Source organism: Scleropages formosus, chromosome 8 (genome assembly GCF_900964775.1).
Source record: "Scleropages formosus chromosome 8, fSclFor1.1, whole genome shotgun sequence".
Lineage (NCBI taxonomy): Eukaryota > Metazoa > Chordata > Actinopteri > Osteoglossiformes > Osteoglossidae > Scleropages > Scleropages formosus.
The window spans coordinates 27,595,850-27,618,606 of record NC_041813.1 but is presented as its reverse complement, the minus strand read 5'-3'; the positions used below and the strand labels follow the sequence as shown (position 1 = coordinate 27,618,606).

At 42.0% G+C, this 22,757-nt stretch overlaps 2 protein-coding genes across 2 annotated transcripts; both read left to right on the top strand.

Moving 5' to 3' along the window:
* The first annotated feature begins 988 nt into the window (after positions 1–988).
* On the top strand, positions 989–12,107 carry LOC108937097 (chromobox protein homolog 1). The gene is made up of 6 exons (XM_018756862.2): positions 989–1,199; positions 6,767–6,850; positions 8,430–8,601; positions 8,888–9,071; positions 9,354–9,448; positions 10,247–12,107. The coding sequence occupies exons 2-6, from the start codon at positions 6,817–6,819 to the stop codon at positions 10,389–10,391; spliced, it is 630 nt and encodes a 209-aa protein (XP_018612378.1). The 5' UTR covers positions 989–1,199; positions 6,767–6,816; the 3' UTR covers positions 10,392–12,107.
* A 1,147-nt stretch (positions 12,108–13,254) lies between these two features.
* LOC108937107 (coatomer subunit zeta-1-like) lies at positions 13,255–20,014 on the top strand. Its single transcript, XM_018756867.2, has 9 exons — positions 13,255–13,323; positions 14,941–15,009; positions 15,149–15,233; positions 15,482–15,573; positions 15,996–16,051; positions 17,286–17,363; positions 17,476–17,527; positions 17,890–17,928; positions 18,880–20,014. Exons 1-9 carry the CDS (start codon positions 13,306–13,308, stop codon positions 18,925–18,927), a joined length of 537 nt encoding a protein of 178 aa, XP_018612383.1. The 5' UTR covers positions 13,255–13,305; the 3' UTR covers positions 18,928–20,014.
* Positions 20,015–22,757: the final 2,743 nt, after the last annotated feature.

Sequence of the window (22,757 nt, the reverse complement as noted above, 5' to 3'; positions counted from 1 at the left end):
GGTGTGCGGTTATGCCCTACAAGGGCTTTACGGTATGCAAGTTTTCATTGAATTGCAGCCCAAAAATGATTGATGGGAACAGAAAGTAGTAGGCTATTACCTGGCTTTGGAAATAATGAAGTGATCTGATCTGTAAATGTAGACTTGTAGCCGAACAATGAGTTTAATGGATCAGTTGAGCTCAAGGAGATTTCAGGAGACATAGAGGCCTACGGCCCTTGTGGGGCATGATCCCCACCCCACCCCTATATGACACACACTAGGTGGCAGCATCTACTCATTGATTCTATGTCTCTGGCAGCTCAGTTCATGTGTTCAAAATGGAAAATGGAAGGTGGTATTGAAATGACCCTTTCAAAGACATTAGCACACAAAGCAACAAGTGAAGAGGAAGCTAGCACATATTGGCTAGGCAGCAATGATTATTAGATATAGAGTGAAACAACTGGGGAATTCCTGGCTTACAATGACATGTTGACCTGGTAAACACAGCGTACCTATCCACACCGAGCAATTTAGTTACACGAAGTAACGGAATCACTTAGACAAGTAGGCCTATTATGTTTTTTCAGTTTGTGGATAGAAAAATAGCCAGTCAAGATCCTAAGGCTTAGAATATATTGGAGACATGTGAGGTAACATTCAGAACAGGCAATTATATGTCTGCACTGGAAAGACTGGTTCTACTGAAAATTATTTACACCCTTCCAGGAGTGAATAGTAGCATGAATGGAACTGCATAAATGTTTCATTTCAGGTCGATTGCTGCAAAACGTACATTTGTCTTGATTATGTTTAAATATAACTTTTTTTTTAATTAAGCACAATTAAACAACATTCCCTTATTTTATTTGCGATACCAAAATTATGGTCACAAAACGTATCGGTTGCATTGGCCGCACCGCGCACGTGCGACACAGGCCCTGGCGTTACGCGGGAACAAATGTGCCCTTCCGGTTCCGGTTCTGGCCTCTGTGTCGAACACGCATGCGCTTCGGATGTTGGCGGGTTGATGAGGCGCTCCATCGCTTCCTTTTGTCTGGGGTACAGGTCTCGTGGAAAAAGCTGGAAGCTGAGAAGCCCGGTGACCATTTCAGTGTTAGTGAGCCGTCGACGCCTATTACGCTTCGTTAAGATTTACTGTTAAATTAGATGACCGAACTTTAATAGTAACGTCGCTTTTAAATCGTTTCTCCAAGGTAAGTAGGTTTTTTTTTTTTTTTTTTTGCTTCTACTACTACGGCTCTTCAGTAGCTAGTCGCGCTGCAGCTCGCCGTAGTAGCTTGTTTAGCAGGCTAACACTACAGTGTAGTGCAAATAAATATGTTACTCTTAGAAAAGTGGTGAACGATTTGGACTTAATGGAAATGTCTCCATTGTGATTATGTTTGCGTCGTATTTTTGTGTGTGTGAGATTTTATATGTGCTGTGTGCGTGTGTGTGTTCGTGGGCCAAGTAGTTGGCACTCCGTCCGTGTGTTTACGCGAGTCATGAATGAGACGGGAGTTCATTAAAATAAGTAAAGAGAAGCAGCTGGTGGTGGTTGAATAGTCAGTGAATGTGGAAGTTTCGGTTACACAAACGCATGATAATATGTATTAATATATCATATTATATCATATCATGTGTGTATAGAGAGAGAGAGAGAACATCCTTCGCCACGGTGTCTGTGTGCAGCAGTCAGTGATAGAGAAAAGGCGGTAGGAGGAGGAGGAGCAGCAGCAGCAGTCCTCGTCGGATCTATTCACACCTTCTGATTTTAGTGAGAATGAGAGCAGAAGCTCCAGGTGAAAAAGCAGAGTGTTTGGAAGAACAGGGCTGCACCTGCACGAATGAATACTTTCTAAGCAAAAGACTTGTGCTATGATACGACACACACACGGATGGGCTCAGGCTCGCCTTTGCATCCCTGCACACCTGGCCACGTGACTTGTTTCCCTGGGTTTCTGTTTCACTTTTCCTCCTTCTCGACTACTGGCACCTGCGTCGTTTGAAGTACTGATGTTGTGGAGCCAGTGCTTGTGTGTTGTTGCAGGCGAGTCTCCGAAGAAACGAAAACGAGTGCGCTTGTGCCCATTTCCCCATCCACCGAAGCGTGTGTATGAAATTACCTTACACACCTTTGGAATGGTATAACCACTAAATACAGTAAAAATAACCATACTGACACATCCCAGTTTGTTAGTATGGTATTTTTTACTGTTTATTTAGGGTAACTATTTTGCTCAAGGGTACTATAGTAGGAGTAGGGATTGGCTGTAATGGCTGTTCTACCTGCTGGCATCATTTATTGGTTGCTTAGTTAACTTAATGCTTCTACCCTAAAGTCATATGGTTTTACCTGTTTTGTAAATTTCATTGTTTCTCTAGAACAGCATAGGTAGATTATCCCAGGTGCTGCATTAAGTATCTTGGGATTTCATCCGGCAACTTTGAAGCGATCATTTGCCACTACATGACCTGCTGCACAAAAGAATTTTCTCTACTGTTGAAAAACCTTGATTAGTATGTTTATTTTTTTTCCCCTTCACATAAATGCACATTGAATCATATTGCTTCATATGGAATACCTCTTAGAATTACTTTGAAACATCTGTTTCCATGTAGATTTTTGTGTGACGTTGGCGAGATCAGTTACGCTGTACTGGTAGGTTGGCATGTCATCCAGATAAAATACCAAATGCATCGTCATCCTGCCATGGCAAAGCTGAACAGATGTGAAAGGCCAAATCATATATAAGTGCTCTTAGTTTTTTTTTAAAGGAGTGGTAATTTTTTTTTTTTTCGGGGGGGTCAGTAGAAATAATGCTCTTAAGGAAATTCCTATTGCAAAGGATTTTCTATGGTTTAAATAATTGAATGTTTACATGTAGTTTATTTTGAACAGTTTATTGAAATGGCTGATTTAGTTGAATTATGTTTGCAGAAATTGATTTTAAGTTGCCGTGTGTGTGTGTGTGTGTGTGTGTGTCTACCCTGCATTAGACTGGGTCCCTTCTAAGGTGTAACTCCTGCCCTTTTGACCTTGTACTCAGTGATTTGCAGTATAGGCTCTGGACTGTCAAAATCCTGATCAGGACAATCGGTTCGTGAAAGTGAGTAAAATTCAGCGTGATGGAAAAGCTATACAGTGGTCAGTTTTGTTGTACGTGGAGCATAGCATTCACCTGCTTTGCACAATGAAACATAGGCAGTGAGTAAAATAGCTACTGGGAGCATAAAATGATGGTGTAACCAGGCAATATTGTAGTTCTGAATAAAACAGTTGCATGAAAAAATGCAGCGTATTTTGATTTTTATTAAATGGGATCTTTTAGTGTGATGGAAGGATGTATTGGATTAAAAGGGGTAAAGAAAATTAAATTGCTGAATGAAAGAGAAACAACAGCTTGCAGTACTCGGCTTGCCAAGGCCTTCAATGTTTTATGTTTAAAATTATTTCTTTATACTGTACCAGAACTTATATTTCCATGCTCAGTTTCAGGTGACCCTGTGACAGTTTAAAGTTGAAATTTGCAAGATGTTTGAAATATTAAGAAAAACCAAACATTGAAATCATTCATGGCAGTTCTAATTTATAGACTCTTAATATTTAATGATCATTTCTTGCAAAATTGTAAAACCCATGTGCCAGTATCTTGTTACAAATTTTAAAATGGACAAAGTGCATGGAACGATTTATGGAATTTAAGTTGGACAAATGATACATTTGAGCTTTTGGACCGTTGAAATACTTTTCAGTGGTGGGGGAAAAATTTCTAACTGGTGTTGAATGAACAAATGAACAATCATCACCAGTTATGGACCCCCCCCCCCCCCCCCCCCCCATTCAAAACTGGAAGCATCAGTGCCTTACCATATGCATATAAAATTGCTATACCAACATTGCAACTGTTTCTTTTTCTCCTTTTCTAATTTAAACATCACTTAACAAAAAGGTGGTGTAACATTTTGGAAATTAATGGAATTGTTAGAACGCAAAGTACTTTCCAGCTCTGCTTAAATTGTCATCCAATTTAGGAAAAAATATCTGCTACACTTATTTTCTGCTTCGTTTTCCCTTTTGTTCTGACTGGATAAATTCAGTGTTGCCAAATACTTTAGTGTTGTTATGCATACACTTTGCATGACAGAACTGATGCTGTGGTGTAAGTAAACAAATCACAACTGCTCGCTTTGAATGTATTTGTGTTTCAATGTCAAATTCATTTGTTCGCCTGCATTCCTAATAGCTTGCCAAATTAATGGTTGAGTTGTAATATGCCAGTTTACTGGCTTGGTTTTAGCTCACCCTATAAAATGACTTGGTGACACAGATCTTAGTGCAGCATTGTTCTTGATTGCTGCCATGCGCCTTAAGTAATGTAGACTTTTGTTAATTGATCCAAATACCTGCATAATACATTTTTATTTTATGTAACTCTTTTATAAGCATCTCCAAGTACTAAAGACAAACTTGTAGTTTTTGTGCATGAACCAGCCCTTGGATAATTGGAATTTTATTATTTGCCATTTTTTCTGAAAAATCTGGCAAAGTGGTACACAAATCAAGACAACTGCTTGAAACTTCTAAGAAATGCCAAATGTCAATTTATTATGGAATTCCTGTAAATGCTGCACTCTAATGACATCATGATCAGTAGTATTTTTTTTCTTTTATGACTGGTTAATTGGTGAAATGCCCCCACAACTTATTTTGATATTTTAAAGCATTATAGCTTCAATATGTAACAAGAACATTTTTGGAAATGCAGATTTTAAGGAATAGTCATTCTTTGCACTGGCCTCTCTTAAGGTCATTGGTTTTAAAAAAAAAAAAAAAAACTCGTGCGATATTGGAGTGACCATGCAATTGCATGACCACACCCCACTGCTGTCCTATTAATCTTAAGACTGTATATAAAGGTTCTTACAGAAAGAGAATGTGATGTTCCTGGGAAGGGAATGCTACAATTTGGGATTGTTGTAAGAGAGAGCCTGATCTCCTGTAGTATCCAGGTGAGCTTAAGGGACCCAGAAGAGGTCAGAGTCAGATGAACAAAGAGTGCAAGTTGGGGAATTGACTGATACATGGTAAGAGAGGTACAGGGATATTAAGCCATATAAAGATTTATAGGTAAGAATGAGAATTATGAAGACCACTTGGGATCTTACAGGAAGACAGCACAGGGATTTTAAGGTGTAATGTGATCACTTGTATGGGACTTGGTCAGGATTTTTTTTCTTTTTTTTTTTTAAATTTTTATTTATTTATTTAAAAAAAGCATACACTGGAACTTGTTCAAGGTGGATCTTGGTGCATCAGCAAGGAGAGTATCAGAATAGTCAATTCAGGAGAAGATAAATGTGTGAACTAGTTTTTCAGCTGGAACATGGGACACAGTCTAGCGATGTTTCTTAGGTGAAATGAGGTTTTAGCAGTACTCAACATACGTACGTTGAAAGTTGTGCCAGGGTCAAGTAGTGCGACTTAGATTTTAACTGAAGTACCATGGCATGTACACACAGATTCTTGCCTTAAGTTTCCCTAAGTGGTAGGGCAGCCAAGAAGTATGACCTTGTTACGGTTGAACTGCAAAGTTCTGTCATGCAGTATTTAGTATCAGAAATGTGAAGAGGGCTGACAGCTTCTTTAGTGTCAGGTTTACTGTGGATATAGATTTGAGTTTCATTGGCATTAAAATTAATTCAAAGTGAGTGATTTTTGTTTGAGTGGGAACATGTATACATTGGGGAGCACAAGGCCTACTATCAAGCCGTCAGGAACTCACTAAATACCCAACTTGAGAAGTGAATTGAGGGAAACATGGAAGTGGCAGTGTGTGTGAGAGAAGTTGAGCAGCCTAACCTCAATATTCCAAATATTTAAGCTCAATGTTCCAAAATTCCAAAGATGTTTTCACAAAAGGGCAGAAAAATGTCATGATTACTAGTGCTGAGATGTATAACTATAATGGAAAGGCAGCCACCGATAAGCCATGGGTAACTTTACTACGGCAATTTTCGTGCTTTTTTTTTTTTTTTAAGTGTTCATCAGTCTTAGCTCCAGTGTGAATAAGGTAAACACCCTAGCTTGTGAAACCAGCGTTGGGCATACTGGTTCCATGCATGTTGACTTTGTTTGCTTACAGTACTCAAGCAATTAACGCATTAGTAGTGTCACTTCTGAAAAGCTGTCCTCCTGCAGCCTGCCTGCATGATAGTATGATTTCAGCTTCAGGTGCAAGGTAGCTTGCTGGTTTGGACAACCCTCTTCACATTGATACGTGCCAGCCCCACGCCCTTGGTGAGAGCACATTTTCTGCCTGTCAGTAAAATGTGTGTTAGCTAGTTACACACACTCTATTAGCAAGTGCTCTTAGGTGCATCAGGATGTTTGAATTGTTTTGAAGGCTGTTGCTGGCTACTATGATGTCAAGTTCCAGTAATCATTGTGCAGTATTACTGCTCGCTCACACTCAGTGTTAGTAATCATTATGCTTCCTGTTAATTATCACACTTGGACAATGAATAATCCATTATCATGCTAACTGTATTAAGTCATTATTGAGCTGACTCTCAAACTGCCTGTAACCATTGTCCCCTTGACTGTGTTCAGAACTCACTGTTTTCTGTATTAACGCTTAACAAATCCTTAGTCCTGAGTATGAGACATTAGAAATGAAGTATGTTGTCTGTTGATCAATGCCATTCTCCAAAGCTCTGTTATTTCTCCCTGTTGACACTTTAATTCCTACTCCCCCCCCCAACTTTTCACCCTGTTCAGCTGACGTTGGCACGGAACCTGCTAGATCTACTGACCCCTCCCAGCCGAATATGAGCCAGCCTTCAGAGCCCCCTAAAGAAGCAGGTTTCCGACAACTTTCTTCCATGCAAACTAATCTGTCTGTTATCAGTATTGTGGGAGGGTTTGAGGGGGGCAGAAGGTGCACTTTAATTTGAAAAAATAATTTTTAGTCCTAAATGCAATGGCCACAACATTCTACGTTGACAGAAATTGGCGATTTTTGTTTGTTTGGGAAGCTTTCTACTCAGGACATTGAATCGGGTTTCAATTTGAAACAAGATTGTGATTAAATACCGAGTAACAGCTAAATGCAGTTATCAGCAGACTACCTCTTCTGATAGCCTTGATAGTAAAATCCTGAACTGAAGAACAGAATGTCTTCCTAACGTTGTCAATGTTTTGTGGAGTTGTGATTGGACTGTAGACTATTTTCCCTTTACTGACTTTGGCTTGTATTGTATGAGGGACTTTACTATGTTGTATTGATAATGCCTGTATTCCATTTTTGTTGCCATGTATTAATTGACACTGGGTAGATATTAGATGCAAGTGTTCCTGTATTTTAGTAACCCTGACTTTTGATTGTTGTAGTTATTTAAAAAGGCATATTGTTTGACAGGTTACCTGAAGTTCTGTATTTTAGAGTATATGGTGTTGCTGCCAGTTTGAAAGTACTAAGTTGTCATACGATACACTTCATGTTGGAGCAGTTCTAGTTTTATACACAGTGTTTTGAGACACAATTGAAAATGTTCAGTCAGAATTAAATTGCATACAGAAATGGAAATCTGATGCATTTAGTACTTGGGGGCAATGTTAATTCACTTGCTTAGTTTTGACAAATTACACAAGTACAAAATATAAGAGTACTGTACTAACAAACAAGGATTTTGTGGACTTTGTCATAATTCAGGTGTAGCAGTTTTAATAGTTGTTTTGACAAGTCTTTGTACATGGTTAGGAAATTTTTTTTTCCCTTATATTTAAAAAGGGAAACTCACACGTTACATCATTCCTTACGGATTTCACATAGATCGGATTGTTCCGAAATCACTGTAACCACTTTTATAAAGTGTCCGTTACTGAGAAAACTACTCAAAAGGACACATTGGTCATTTTCTGAGTGTTAGATGTCCATAAAGACTGGCAAAATGTCATGTACGTGTTTCATATATGCGTTTTTCCATAAATTATGGATAATGGTTAAATCACTTTTCCAAAAAAGTAAGGATAAGGTTTAGACACTGAAATGTGTATTTGTCTTATCAAAAAATGAAGTGTTAAGAGTAAAATGGTAAACTCTAATGTTGGATGTCTGAGTACAGTTGCTGCTGAAGACTGAAAACACATACTTGAACCGCAAAGACCGCTGTTGGTAATTGATATTGGAGCAACAAGTAGTGCACAGCTGAGTTTAGCCAACTGTACCCAAGTATAGCAGTGTAAGGATGTTGCTGTTGAGAAAACATGTTTGGAATGTTGCATCATATAGTAAAGTCTAACTAGAAATTATTTGAAACAGTTGGATGTCTTGGGCAGAAATCAAGCCATATAGTGAAACTCTACACAGGAGTTCAAGTAGGCTGCTGGCTGACTGTGTCCTCCCTAGCATGATTAACATGTGCCTCCATTCTCTATTCAGCAGACCCCCGGACAGAGGGCAAACTGGCGTCGGCAGGCAAGAAACAGAACAAGAAGAAGGTGGAGGAGGTGGTTGAGGAAGAAGATGAAGAATATGTGGTGGAGAAAGTTCTGGACCGGCGGGTGGTGAAGGGAAGAGTGGAGTACCTCCTTAAATGGAAGGGCTTTTCTGAGTGAGTAGACCTGTACTCGGAAAGCATGCAAATGGCGTGGGTTTCATAGGGTGTGAATAAGTTGATTAATTTACTTTGTGACAAAGTAAATTTAAAATCTTCTCGTGCTGAAGCATGAAACGGAAGAATTCCTAAAATAGAGTAGTTCTTGGCTTTGGTCCTGCAATATTTTTTTAGATTTAATTTAATTGAAGTCGTGATTTGCTTCTCTAGGTCAGATTATTTTGGTTTTTTAACACAAGCATTCAAACATGGAGTCACGTGGATTTCTGTGTACATGGCCCAGTGAGGACAATACTTGGGAGCCAGAAGACAACCTCGACTGCCCTGACCTGATTGCAGAGTTCCTGCAGTCCCAGAAGACGGCCCACGAGAAAGAGAAAAAGGAAACTGGGGGCAAGAGAAAGACTACGGAGTCGGACACGGAGGTAGCAGGGGAGGAGAGTCGACCCAAGAAGAGGAAAGAGGAGGTGAATTCTTTCGAGTACAAGTGTCTGTCTGGGCGACCATGTCTGCAGCAGGGTGATGCCAGTAGAAGTGGGCGAGCATCGTGAAGTAGTGTTGGGATCTGAGTCTTAGTTTCTGTTGAGATATATTTAGAGCTCTGTGGCAGTTTAAAATTGGTGTATTTACCAACCCAGATGTCTGATGGGTATAGATGGTTTCTGTGAGAAGACTTTCCAGAATTGGGGGTTATCAGAGGCTTATTTTCAGTGCAGCACCACTTAAGATTCCCCCCCTTCGCTTTTCAGCCAGAGAAGCCCAGGGGCTTTGCTCGAGGGCTTGAGCCTGAGCGCATCATAGGTGCTACGGACTCCAGTGGAGAGCTCATGTTCCTCATGAAGTGGTATGTCTCTCTGCATTCTAAGTCTCGTTTTTTCAAACGTCAACACTGGACACTTCCGGAGAGGCTCACTTGGTATGGCTCTGAAGTGAGCTGTAACAGCGTGATGAATGCTGTAATTGTCGTACTGATTAACATGTGTAGGCAGTGGCGCAATGAGCTAGGCTGAATTGCAAGGCAGGTATGTTTGAGGGATGGTTTTTTTTTTCTTCTTCTTCTAATGTGGAAGAAAGTCACTACAGAAAGTGTCACTACAATGCTTTGTGCACCATGTTCTTGCAGTGTCGTTCTTGCCAAGCTGAGCGGATGTTTGCCGTTCTGCTTATTTCCAGCAAACTCCATGTTCGCTTTTTGCCCAAGCATGTTGATAGATACTCTTGGTCATAGTTAGTGTGTGATTAAAAATAGGCTAATGATTTTGACATTGTTTGGTAAGAAGAGAAGTTCTCACTTGCTGATTTGGGGGTGTTAACCTAGTAGTAATTTTTGTTACATTTTTACATTTTAATTATATAGTTTTTTTTAAGCAACTTATGTTTACACATTGTCATGATTTTGGAAAACTGTTATTGACTTGGGAAAGAAGTTATGTTGCCTGGGGGAATTACCAGTTTTCACTAAGCTGTCCATTGTAGTCCTGTAAAGGTCATTGTGATAAGTGTTTTTCATTTATAGAAGGCTTAAGTAGTGGCATTAATAAAAACCCTCCTAATATCTGTAACAACAGAAAAGTAATTGGTGACACAACCTTAATGTGTGTTCTTCCCGTTAATGCCTAGACTTGCTGTTCTCTTCTCGCAGGAAGAACTCTGATGAGGCAGACCTGGTACCTGCAAAGGAGGCCAACGTGAAGTGCCCACAGGTGGTCATCTCCTTCTACGAGGAACGGCTAACATGGCACTCGTATCCAACCGAGGAGGAAGAGAAGAAAGAGGACAAAAACTAACTGCGGCTTTCATTTCTGGGGGAGGGGGGGTGGGTTGTGGATCCAGGGAAGCTCATCACTTTTGTTACCATCTTGCTTTCTACAAACCGTGACTTGCAGTGGCCTTTGAGACATAACACCGGAGAAAGGTTTTTGATGAGGGGAGAAGTGTTGGGCCGAAAGAGACTGTTAAGGAGTGTGAAGCAGTGCAGTATTCCTTTCCGGGCTATGAGCTCTGTGGTCATGGTGATCAGAGTGGTCACTGAACCATCCAGTAAAGGCTCCTCTTGTCATCAGAAGTCATATTGAGTTTAAAATATCCACAGATTTTAAGATTCCCAGCACTCTGTCCTGTCAGAATATTTTACCAATTGTTGGATCATGTCTGATATAATGAAATATTTAATTTTATTTTTTTTTTTTTAACTTTAGGTTTTTTGCTAATCAAAATCAAGAAGCAGCTTGAAATTTGTGGTGTTGCATATATATTCAGTTGTAGATGGCCTGATTTTCAGAGTTAAGTAAATGAGGAAGGGCGATGGTGCTGATGTTGGCACCAGGTCTCCAATGTATGGGGCAAGTCTCAAGGGTTCAGTTACCAGACTTCATTTATCTCAGATTGGCCGTCATATCTATTTTGGAGCCTATGATTTCGCTTTCCTCAAGTGGAGGTCAAATTTGGGTAATGTATTGGACTTTGAAATTTGTACTAGATGAAATGTTGCAATGTGTCTCTATACCCACATTCCATGGCCTGTTTACAGTACTCTGGGTAAACCTGACACCATGACAGTAACCACTGAGGCTCTTGGTTATGGAAAAAGGAATACTGCATTCCCTCTGACTCTTTACATTATATTATTCCTCTGTCCAGTTGAGACTGTGTTCTTTTGTTGGCCTAAGAGAAAGTGGGATTATAATGAGGTTAGGGTGAAGGATACCCAAGTACATTTAAACAAATCAGTGTGAAATGTGTGTGTTAAGTGTCAAACTGAATTTCAAGCAGATTGAGGTGATCTGTTGACTGAAGATCTGTCTCCCGAAGGAGCCAGCAGTTGAACTCGGTGTAATTCTTAAATGGGCCGAATATTTTAACAAGAGGGATATATTTTCGTCTCTTGAATTGTCCTTGGAACAGATTTCTGCATTGACTTTGCTGTAAGTATTGGTATCAACAATGGTTTTTGTTTATTTTACAGTATACACCATAAATGGTAGACAAACATTTCTTGCATGTCGGTATGTGTTTGTCCAGTGTGACTTTTACCTACGTTTTTGAAGAATAAACCGTTCATTTGTGATAAAGTTTCATTGTCCAAGTTTTGCTCTTTCTTTAGACGACCCCCCAATGGCAATTTATATGATGTGCAATAGCAAAACTGTAACCCTGTCTACTTTGTTATAAACAGGTCTTGATCAGTTTTATCTTTTAATCAACAGCAGTTTGAAAACTTAATAGCTACTAATATGGATGCAAGTGCCAAATTTTTCCCCTTGCAGGTTTTATGGAGAAATGCCATTTTTAACTTGCAAATTTAACATGTTTCCCGCTAGGTGTTGAGACAATGTTAATTATTGGTACACAGTGACTTTAGCACAGGAGTTGACTTGCGGTTGTGTACTTCATGGCATTCACGATTTTGTCCTTACAGCTGTAACGTGCTAAGTTGTGAAAAGTGAAATTTTCTGGAACCCAGTTGCCATATGAGCATGTTTGCTTTTAATTATTAAAATGAAGTCCAGTCTAAGTTAAGCATCTGCAGTTACTCTGAAAGTGGGCAAATGCACTTTGGGCTGTGGTGGTTGAAAGAGGAGAAATCGAACACATTGGATGACCTCTGTAATACTGGCTTATGTAACAACTCATATTAACTGTCATCAGTTCACCTGGCAGATGAGGGTCTCCACCTGAACTGCTTATTTTTGAGAAAGATTTGTCCAAGGTTTTGGGCAGCTTCAATATGGGGGGTGAAATTATATACATTTCAGATTCCTACAACCATCAGTTTCCTGGGTTTGTTCATGGTGTGATATGAATGTGTTACATGTTCACTGTGAACACAAAACGTTGAGTTGCTGGAGGTAGTGAGGTAAAAAGATCCCTTTCAATAATTCCACTTTGTTTGGATGCAACTAATTCTTATCTAGTCCTCACGAAGTTCTAATAGAATTCCGTAGAAGTAATGCGAGAAAAACTGCACCTTTACTCCAAACCCGTCATGTGGCGCCCTGGTCGGTATCCGGTGTGCAGCTGCGAAGAAAATTTGCTGCTCGTTCACTTAGTCTTCCTTTACAACATTACACTTGGGCAGCACGAGGCTGAAGAGTGAAGAATTCCTGCTCCCGCGATCCCACCCTAGGCTATTACTATACCGACACGTGCTGCCCCCCCCCCAGCGCCACGGGCTTCCGCCGCTCGCGGGTCCGGCTCTTTTCGCGCACGAGTTGCAAGGTCGCCGTTGACGTCAAAGGCCCGCAGGCAGCGCTGAGACTCACACCAGGAAAATATAACAATAAGTGACGAGGCTTTCATGTAGCACTGAGTGAGTGGAGGGACTTTTACTGTTGGACGCGTGACGTGATCACACTCACGTGGCCGTAGTGCGAGACGGCACCTTATCGTTCACACGTGTGACGTCAAGTGCCACAGCACCATCCGACAGCTTTGGAGCGTCGGACTCGGCTTTCAGTCTGCAGATGGCAAAGATGGCAAAAAAGGGCGTTGCGCTCCTTCCGTTCCCGTCGGCGGACGAGTTGACGGGAGCGCGCAGGGCCAACATGGCAGACGCGCCGGCCCGGCCCGACCCGACCCGGCCCGGCCCCGCCCCTCCTCGCCCCGCCCCTCCAGAGGCTCCGCCCACCCGTGACTCAGGCTCCGCGGGCTCCGCTACACTGACAGCCCAGATCCGTCCACGTCAACAGGCGAGCGCTGGCGATGGACTCGGGGCTGCTGGTAGGGACACCTGGGGGCTTGTGCACTTTCGCGGGAAAATGCCGCATTGCCATCGGTGCGTGATGTGGCGACGCGCCGAAAAGCCGTCAATTATGACATATCATATGTGTCTTTTCTATGGCGAAATCTGCAGAGGTGATGAAATGCGGCGAAGTTTACCGACCTCGACTCGACTCGACTCGTACAGCCGCGCGGAGCGGTTCGTTGCTGCGTTTCATTGAAGCGCGGCTCGCGACGTCTGCGCGCGGGATGCGTGCGTCCCGTGAAGTGTTTTTTATTGCGGGGAAAAAAAATACACGTATTATGTATGTCGTGGATATTTTGTTCGGCAATTTTTACTTTACACGCCGCCGGCGGGGGTCTTTCTTGCACGCAAAACTGCGGACAGTTTTTTAACACAGAGCTCGGGCGGCGCCGAGTGCAGTGAGTGCAGTTTTTTTTTTTTTTTTCTTTCTCAATTTTTGGGAGCCGAAGAGCTCAAATGGAAGTTTTTATTTTCGCTCTGCGTGGAACTGCAACTTTTCGAGATGTGTGCGCGCGCAGCGCTGCGGAGGGACTCGGCGCGCGGCGCTCTGTTGTGGCTGCCACGTCTCCGGCCCGTGCGCTCCTCCGCAGGACGGGGGGCTGCGCTCACTCACTCACTCACTCACTCTCAATGAAATCATTTCAGTGCGGCAATCAGTGCAAAGTATTTATTTACAAGGCTGGAATGAATCATTACCTTGATGTGGGGGGGGGGGGGACCTGGTCACCTAGGCCCTGGTCACGGTTTACCACGTTTACTCCTGCACTTTACTGTCCTCAGGCACTCATAACTTGGCCTTGCACACAGGTTCTTCTCATGAAGGGCGGGCTGCTCAGGAGATGGTCCCCTGGAACGACGGATTTCCTGAGCAACAGGTGTGAGGCCTGATGGGAGCGGAGTGGAGCGCCGCGGCCCAGGCCCAAGTTCTGTGATACACTTCGACTCTGAGTCCGGGCCAGTCAGTGCATAACAGAACTTTGGTTTGGGCCGCTCACCTTCCCGCTCGCTCGACACGCCCTCTCCGGGGCTGTTGCGGTCGCCCGTGGGCGTGTAAAAGTCAGCGGGGGAGTTGATGGCGGCTGTGGCAAAAAGGAGCGGAAAGTTGCCTTCGGCCGAAACGTTCGGTACCGAAAGGCCCGGAAACGGTCATGCCGTCGGACGTGGTGGCCCGTGGATGGAGATCACCGCCGAAATTACCTGAAAGATGTAATGAAATTTTAATTAATCGGCATAAGGAACTTTGTCATGTCATCCAAGCTCCGAATTAAGTCAGATATGATTCTGTGAACAGTCTGCAGCAGCCTCTTCAAGTTGCACATTTTGTTCCGAATACTTGAAATGACATGAGAAAATTTGACTGCTCAGTTTTGATTTACACCTTGAGGAAGCCCCTCCTTTATTCTTACACTTTTTTGCTTTTTTTCCTTCCCCCATGCGGTCAAAATCGAGAGGGGTGAATTTCTCACTCGCAGATGGTTAATGCATCGCAACCTGAAGTTAATATAGCTTCACGCTATGAGCCAAGGTAGTTAAATCCTTAAATCACGACAGTTGTTTTGAACATCGGCAATAACGTCTCTCCTTCCTCGTAGGAACCGTCTCTGTACGCGGTGAAGGCCGTTTTCATCCTGGACAATGAAGGAACTCGGCTTCTCTCAAAGGTACGGCCCTGCGGTCTTAGCATGTGGTCCACGTGTCTTTTTTTTCTATTGTTTAACAGTAATTAATGAGTGGGAAAAAAAGCCAGCGTGTGTCGCTGTACATCTTAAATTGATAATTGACCTCCCCTCCCCCCCCCAGTACTACGACCTTGACCTGTATCCCTCACAAAAGGAGCGGGAGAATTTCGAAAGGAACGTCTTCAACAAAACGCACAAAGCCGACCGTAAGTTCGCCCTGCGGATGTAACGCGTTTTAAACGACGAAAATTTTCCGTTGTCCTTTTCAGGCGCTCGGAGCACAAGGTTGAACCTTAAAACTAAGTATTGCTCTTTGTGATGTACATTTCCCCGTTAATATAGCAGGGAATTCGTACCCTGCAAACATCCTATACAGGATTGGGGTTTTGATCTCGTCTTCGAACGCCGCGCGACTCGTGCGTGACGTTTCTTTACGTTGTCTCTCCATCTTCAGAGGAGATTGCGTTTCTGGAAGGCATGACCGTAGTCTACAAGAGCAGCGTTGACGTGTTCTTCTACGTGGTCGGGAGCTGCCAAGAAAACGAGGTACCCTGGCGAGAGAATACGTTCGAGAGCAGGCTGACACGCGGCTGGTGGCTCGTTCCGTATCGGATGCTAGCCGTACTGACGTTGATTCGTTCAGATGATGCTTTTCTCCAAAGCGACTTACAACGTTAAGCTACTTCTAATTATTTACTCATTTGTACAGCTGGCTAGTTTTACCGGAGCAATTATGGTAAGTACCTTGCTCAAGGATACTACAGCTGGAAGTGGGGTTCAAACCCTCGCCCTTCGGATCCAAAGGCACCAGCTCCAACCAATCCGCTACCAGGTGTCCCCGCTGTTATGTTCTGAAAGAAATGGTTGAACGGTTGCGCCGGATCACGCACTTCTGCTTTCTCTTTTGGTACGTTTCAATGACGTGTAGGTTCGTTCGAAAGTGACTGACCGCTTCTTTCTTTCAACAGCTCCTGTTGATGGCAGTTCTCAACTGCCTCTTTGAGACCCTCGCTCAGATCCTCAGGTGAGCGCTCCTTCTCTCGCGCAATTCGGAAAAGGAATGCTTTCCTTAACCACGAAGTCGGACACGCGCATACAATTTGATACAGTCTGAGCATGGATTTACATGTCAATGTATGTTTTTTTTTTCCTCCCGTCCTGGGTGCGTCTCCTCCCCCTCCAACCTCGCGCCCTATGTTGCTGGGTTATGCTCCGGTTCGCCGCGACCCCGCTGGGGGAAAGCGGTTTCAGCCAGCGTGTGTGTGTTTATTTCTCGTTTTTAAACATAGTAATTACGTATTTAGCAGATGGTATTATCAAGTGGTTGTCGTGCTGCGCATGGTAATGAATAACTTTTCCTCCCCTTATGTAAGCTACTCATTGATTTAACAGATCAGCACTTTTTTCTTTTTCCCCTGCTACTGCCCTTATATTGGGTTATCAACCTCCTCGATACTCCTTTCGTATCGACAGCCTAATTTGCGGATCAGCGTTGCGTCCGTGTGAACTCGCGCCATATCCCTGCGCCGTCCGCTCCGGAGATGACCCCACCGAGCTCTTTCGTCTTCGATACCCTCATGCAGAAGCCCATTATGCAGACGTGTTGCTTTCCCGTGCAATTTCAGTAAATACAGCATCGGCGATAGGTGGTTCCTTCTCGGAGGCACTATGCTCATGGTTGTGTTTCCATAGAAACCAATGCAGCAGAGTTAAACACCGGCGTATTCCTTTTTTGTATTCTCATTCTCCTCTCTCGGCCATGTATTCCACGTCTGTATATGTTGTCGAAATGCTTGAAGAAGGAACGTCAGCATGGATGTACCATATTTTGTAATAGTGGTAATATAAAAAAAAAAAAAAAAGATACAAATCTTAAGATACTGGTGCTCTAGGGCAAAAGACTCTGTGGAGACTGGTCATTTATAAAGTGAAATGACGCTTTGTTGCCTTAGCCGTTAATTATGTTGCTGTATATGATGTGTTTTCTAGCTGTGCATCCGATTGTGTCGATGTGTTTGTGTCGCGGCTTGAAAGGGACTCGGAGCGGCGGAACGTCATCTTTCCTTCCCTGTCTTGTATGCTTTTCAAAAACAGAAAAAAAGAGAAACATTTTGCATCAGATTTGCTTTATGTATTTTTTTTTTTCTGCCCCTATGAAATACCATAGTGACATTTCCAGGGCACTTCCAGGTAGATGTTCTGCATTATGTATTTTCACCCCGTTGCCACTAATCACTGAGTAAATGGCCTCCTTGCAGGAAGAATGTGGAGAAGAGGTGTCTGCTGGACAACTTGGATGGCGTCTTCCTCGTGGTGGATGAGATCATTGATGGAGGGTAAGAAAAACAGCACGGAGAGTTCAGCTCGGTGCCAAAGTCTTGCTTGCAATCCTGTGCCTTCTCTGCTATCTCCTATTAATATTGTTTTTTTTTTTTTTTGTTTTGTTAGGGTCATCTTGGAGAGTGACCCCCAGCAAGTTATTCAGAAGGTCAATTACCAGGTAAGATTTACAGCGTTACCTGTGGGATTAAGCAGATTGCAATGAACTGGCAATTGCGTGGGTGTGAATGAATAGAAACCTGTGTTGGCATAGCTTGGTAGGGCAGTGCCACCCAGAAGCATGTCTCAAAAGAAAATTAAGTGGTTTTAAAGAACTTTAATTATTGCATTATTGTAGATAATTAATATAGAGGGAAAAAATGGGTCCCTGCTTCATCGGGCTTAGAACATGAAGCAGAAAATAGACTGCAGTTCCCAGGTGCATTTTTTTTCTGCTCATTCGCTGAGACCTTTTGAGATCCCAACGGGAACGAAGAACAAGCCTCTGCGGTGCCAGAACGTCTCTCTGTGTTTCTCTCGCAGGCAGATGACCGCCCCCTTTCGGAGCAGAGCGTGGCTCAGGTGATGGCATTTTACGTAAAGATGCTGTTTGGTGCAGCGCAGCACAATGTCTTGGTGGACGGTGGAGTTAAGGGACGGGGAGGTGGAAACTCTGCTCATCTTCTGCCAGTTTTTCAGAGCCGTGCTGGGAACTTGCAGTAAGGCAACAGTAACTGTCCACACTGTAAAAGCACTGGTATAAACTGGAGTTTACTGTCCACGTATTAGAGCCTCGCACGGAGTAGGGCTGCGTGGTTTACCATGTTACCGGAAAGTATGGAACAGCAGCTCCTCTGAACGAGCCATGCGCTCGCAGGGCTGTGGAGTCGGTACACGAACCCTTCGACTCCGACTCCAGTAACCCAACAGTTGCTTCCGACTCCAACCGAGTGAACTGGGTGAGCGTGACAGTTAAAAACAGCGCCTTTTTTACATCTCAAAATCGCTGTTGCTGCAAAAAAGTGATGCACGCTCAGTTGCTTGTGTTGATCGGAATAAAAAGAAAAAAAAAAAACCAGCATTTTTGGTTGAAAATAAGTGCTTTAATTCAACTAAAGAGACGTGTTTGCAAAGACAAGCGGATCTTTTTCCATTTACAGGTAGTGGTAAAAAAAAAAAAAAAGTTACTGTATATTAACGGTATTGTTAATATTTTGCCTCATAGCTACTATTGCGTGGATAATTTGTATCTATAGACACATTTTGCTTTACATTGCAAGTACAGTGTGGAATTTGATGTTCCCCAACGGTAACAGTGCATGTTAACAAATGATTGCACTCTTTTTTTTTAATCTCAAAAATCGTGATCTGGAAAGTCAAGTAGCTGTAAAGTTCTTAAAAATGAATTGTTAGTGGTGTTATAGAATTGTTAGAGACAGTGCTAGTGAATAGCTTTTGAATTTAAATTGTACCACTTACAAGTACAACTGTGAAGTGTGTGGGTTTTTCCTTTTTTTTTTGTCCCCCCCCCAGGTTTTACAGTCTGCAAAGGAGCAGATCAAATGGTCAATACTGAAGTAACTCATTTTACCCCATCGATTCCTGAATTATCATTCAAGTCAGGTTGGCTGCTGAAGTCTGCAGATGGCATACACGCAGAAATTCTGCGTAAAGATCTAATAGTGCTATTTATGTAATTCAGTCTCATTTTTAAGGACCGGGAGGAGGAAGGTATTGTGTTGAGCAACAGTTGTGTGGGGTAGTCTTTAACCAGAGCGCCCTCTTGTGGTAGCAGCCAACTGAGCGTGGAAGTCAGCAGGGGCAAAATCTGTATTTAGGTTGTTGCAGCTTCCTTTTTGCGTTACGATTGTATCAACGTAAATTATTCAGACAGCGCAACCTTTGGAGGAAATAAGGAGAAGTTCTGATTGGTGTGGTGTTTGCGTAGAGGTATCCGCAAAAGTCTTTATCGTTCCTTAATGTTAAAGACGACTTTTTTTCTTACACGTTTGTTGATTTCTCTCGTTTTTGACACTGGCGACCCATGATTTGTGCTCTGAACCCAAGATGTTTGTTTTATGTCACTGAATACATCTGGTGCCAAAGATGTACCAAGGATGCCTTTAATCCTCTGGGTGCCCTTTATTTAGTCTTTTCTTGTAACACGATGTCTTAGTGTTTTAATCTGTTGTTTCATCATGGAGTCTTTAAATGTGTCTTAGATTTGTTTAGCTGTGCTAAAAAAAATGTGTCCCAGTTGTGTGTCTTGCACTTGTAAATATATTTCAGTAAGAAAAAGATTTACTTTTTTAAAATATCTTTAGAAAATGTTTTACTGATACCTTTGTGATACATTTCAATGTATATTGAATGAGTAAAAATAAATAATTTTTTTTCCCCCCGGCTAAAGATTATATAAATTCTACATATATCCAAAACTATTTGGAACAATACTGAAGGATAGATGTGTCAGGGAACTTTGACTAGATGCCACTTATACATACCAATAAGTGAGGACCCAAATATGCATTAGAATTACCTTAAGATTAATTCTGGGAAGAGTCTTTTTTTACACATCTGGAGAATGTAGCAGAACTAAATGTTCTGTTTTCATTCAATTAATTTGTTGCACCATTGCTTGGTGGAATACTTAATAACCAACAAAACAAGGCACTTATATAAAAAAAAAAAAAAAAAAAGCAAATCAGAATTAAAAACAGCACATTAATTACTGAAAAATGAGATGCTTTTTAGCCAGAAGTTTTTTTGTATGATAGTGAAAATATTTAATAAATTGCAATATTTTGTTTTAGAAACTCTTTGATTTATCGATGATGTAAATCAGTTTATCCTTCCAGTTAGTGACAAACTCGGAGTTATATTCTTATCAATGTATATTGACTTTTTTTAATAAAAAAAGATAATTTAAAAAAAAAAAAGGTTCTGCTCTGTGGTCTTTTGGTATTTTTGGTTCGTTTAGAAATGTGAATTTGCTTTAGTATGATAGCAAATTGTCATTTAAGAATGAACTTAAGGGCTGGACTTCTTTACCGCAGTTAATTGAGGCTAGCGATGAGTCTGATACCGGTACATACATACGTGTAGACAAGTCCATGTCCCCAGGTTCTCACATGGACAAGAGAACGTAAGCATTTCACTTTGGAGTGCTGTGACGTATCTTGATAACTACCTAGTTTGTCAAGTTTGATTTAAAAAAAAAAAACTTATAGAATATATTCATTTTTAATATGTGCTATGATATTTATACAATCAACAGTAATGATTCATTTGGTGTGACGAAGTAAGCGATTCAAGGAAGTTCGTGAACAGAAGGCAAGACCCTTGTCTGAACTTAGCAGCCCAAAATAACAATTGTAGTGATATTAAAACATTTACATTTATTCATTTAGCAGATGCTTTTCTCCAAAGCAACGTACGTCCCATAAAAAGTGCAATGTGTTCATTACGTTAGCATGAATTAGAGAGACGGACGAAGACGTGTGATTCTTAAGTGCAGCTTCTTTCCACCATATGAACCAATGTTCATCGCACGAGTATCTGCAGAAAACTTCATCACAATATCCACGATCCCAAACCACCTTCCTAGTAATAATTTCTTTTTTCCAGATACACATAAATATTTCTATTAAAAAACAGAAAGGTGCTTAAAACACTGTTTCAATGACTGTTATGTTGTGATTGACAGCAACTTACAGGTATGTAACAGGGACCCCTACAAAAGATACAAAAACCTGCTGGGTTGGTGCTGCGGGAGGACTCGAATAATAATAATAGCCATTTCCGGTAGCTTCCCGAACAGGATGCCAGCCATTCTTCGGATATTTAAAATTGTCCTGAGCTGTCAATGACATCAAAGGAGCGAGAACGAGGGTAAACCTCTTGACACGAGTTTGTGGAGAACCTGATGTTCTCCTCTTCGCGGTGATTCTGGATTATCGTGACAAATGAAGTAAGTGCACGGAGTGTGTGCGTTGCTCCCGTGTACCTTAGCGTATCTAGTAATGTGAGGCGCCTTGGACAGAGGTATCATAATAATAATAATAGTAATAAAGTGCAGGCTTAAGGGTCGAGCAAGTGTGGAGCTATTTTAAAATCCGCCACTGCCAAAGAGCACTAGCGGTATAATTGGCCTTGACCGACAGCTGATGGACTCCTGTTCTCGAGAAGATTCACCGCGAAAGGCCGGAGAGAAAAGCACTAAATGGCTGTTTCTGGGAGAAGAACACGCAGAACCTTTAATTGCTGCCTGTCTGTAATTACAAAGGTTTTATTCTGAAGAACCCTCTAAATATTGTTTATGCATTCCTGAAAACATTGTCATATGACATTTTTTTTTAGAGAGATTGTTACGGGCAGGAAGGGTAAGCGCGAGCGTTATTTCACAATAAGCATTTTGCTCCAATCTTTTTCTCTTCGTACGCTGCCGTGACCCCGTGCCGTTCACACAACCGATGAAAAAGAAATTCCGCCTCTTTTAAATAAATTATCTAGTATTCGTAGTTGTTCAACTGCTTTCGCCCTTCCACCTGCACCACCCACTCCTTGGAGGTAAAAATGTGTCTGAGGTTTTAAATCTACCCGCAGTCTCCCAGAGAAGATAAACAAAAATTATACAGAAGTTTTGTTATATATTTTATAGCTGATAGCAGAGAATAAATGCTGTAACAGCAAGGTCTTTTTTATAGTATTAATATTAATATTTGAATGTTTGTTGCTATTTCAATTATGTACGTGCAGCAAAGTTTTTTCCCATCAATTATTGATGTGAACTTGTAATGAAATCATGTATTCTAAAGTACTAGGCAGGATGAGTGATCATCGGTTGTCATCATTATTGCACATCATCACCAGGCCACCCCTATTTGCTGAGGGTTCGGTGTCCGTAACGGCTGGACATTATTTGCCCCACACCTTTTCATAGCTGCTGTAGCGATCCGAGATTACGCTGCGTTTTCTGAATATACCTCTCTTTTGGGACTCGATCATTTTGGGTGGTCGTTGTGTGGAGCCTATCCTGGGTTCACCCTGGATGGGATGCCAGTCCATCACAAGGTAACTACACGTGACCAATGGGTGGCATAGGGAGTAGCGGGTGGCGTGAGAGGATGTGGGTTCGATCTCCACTCAGTCTGTGTGGAGTTTGCATGTTCTCCCCATGTCTGCATGGATTTCCGCTGGGTGCTCTGGTTTCCTCCCACAGTCCAAAGACATGCTGTTCTGGTTCCCCCGTAGTGTGTGAGTCTCACAGGGAGAGTGTGTTCCACTGATGTATGGATGAGTGACCCAGTGTAAGTAGTGTATCTAGCAGTGTAAGTCACCTTGGGAAATAAGGTGTGTGGGCTAATAACAATACATAGAGTTTGTTGGAAGTCGCTTTGGAAAAAAGCATC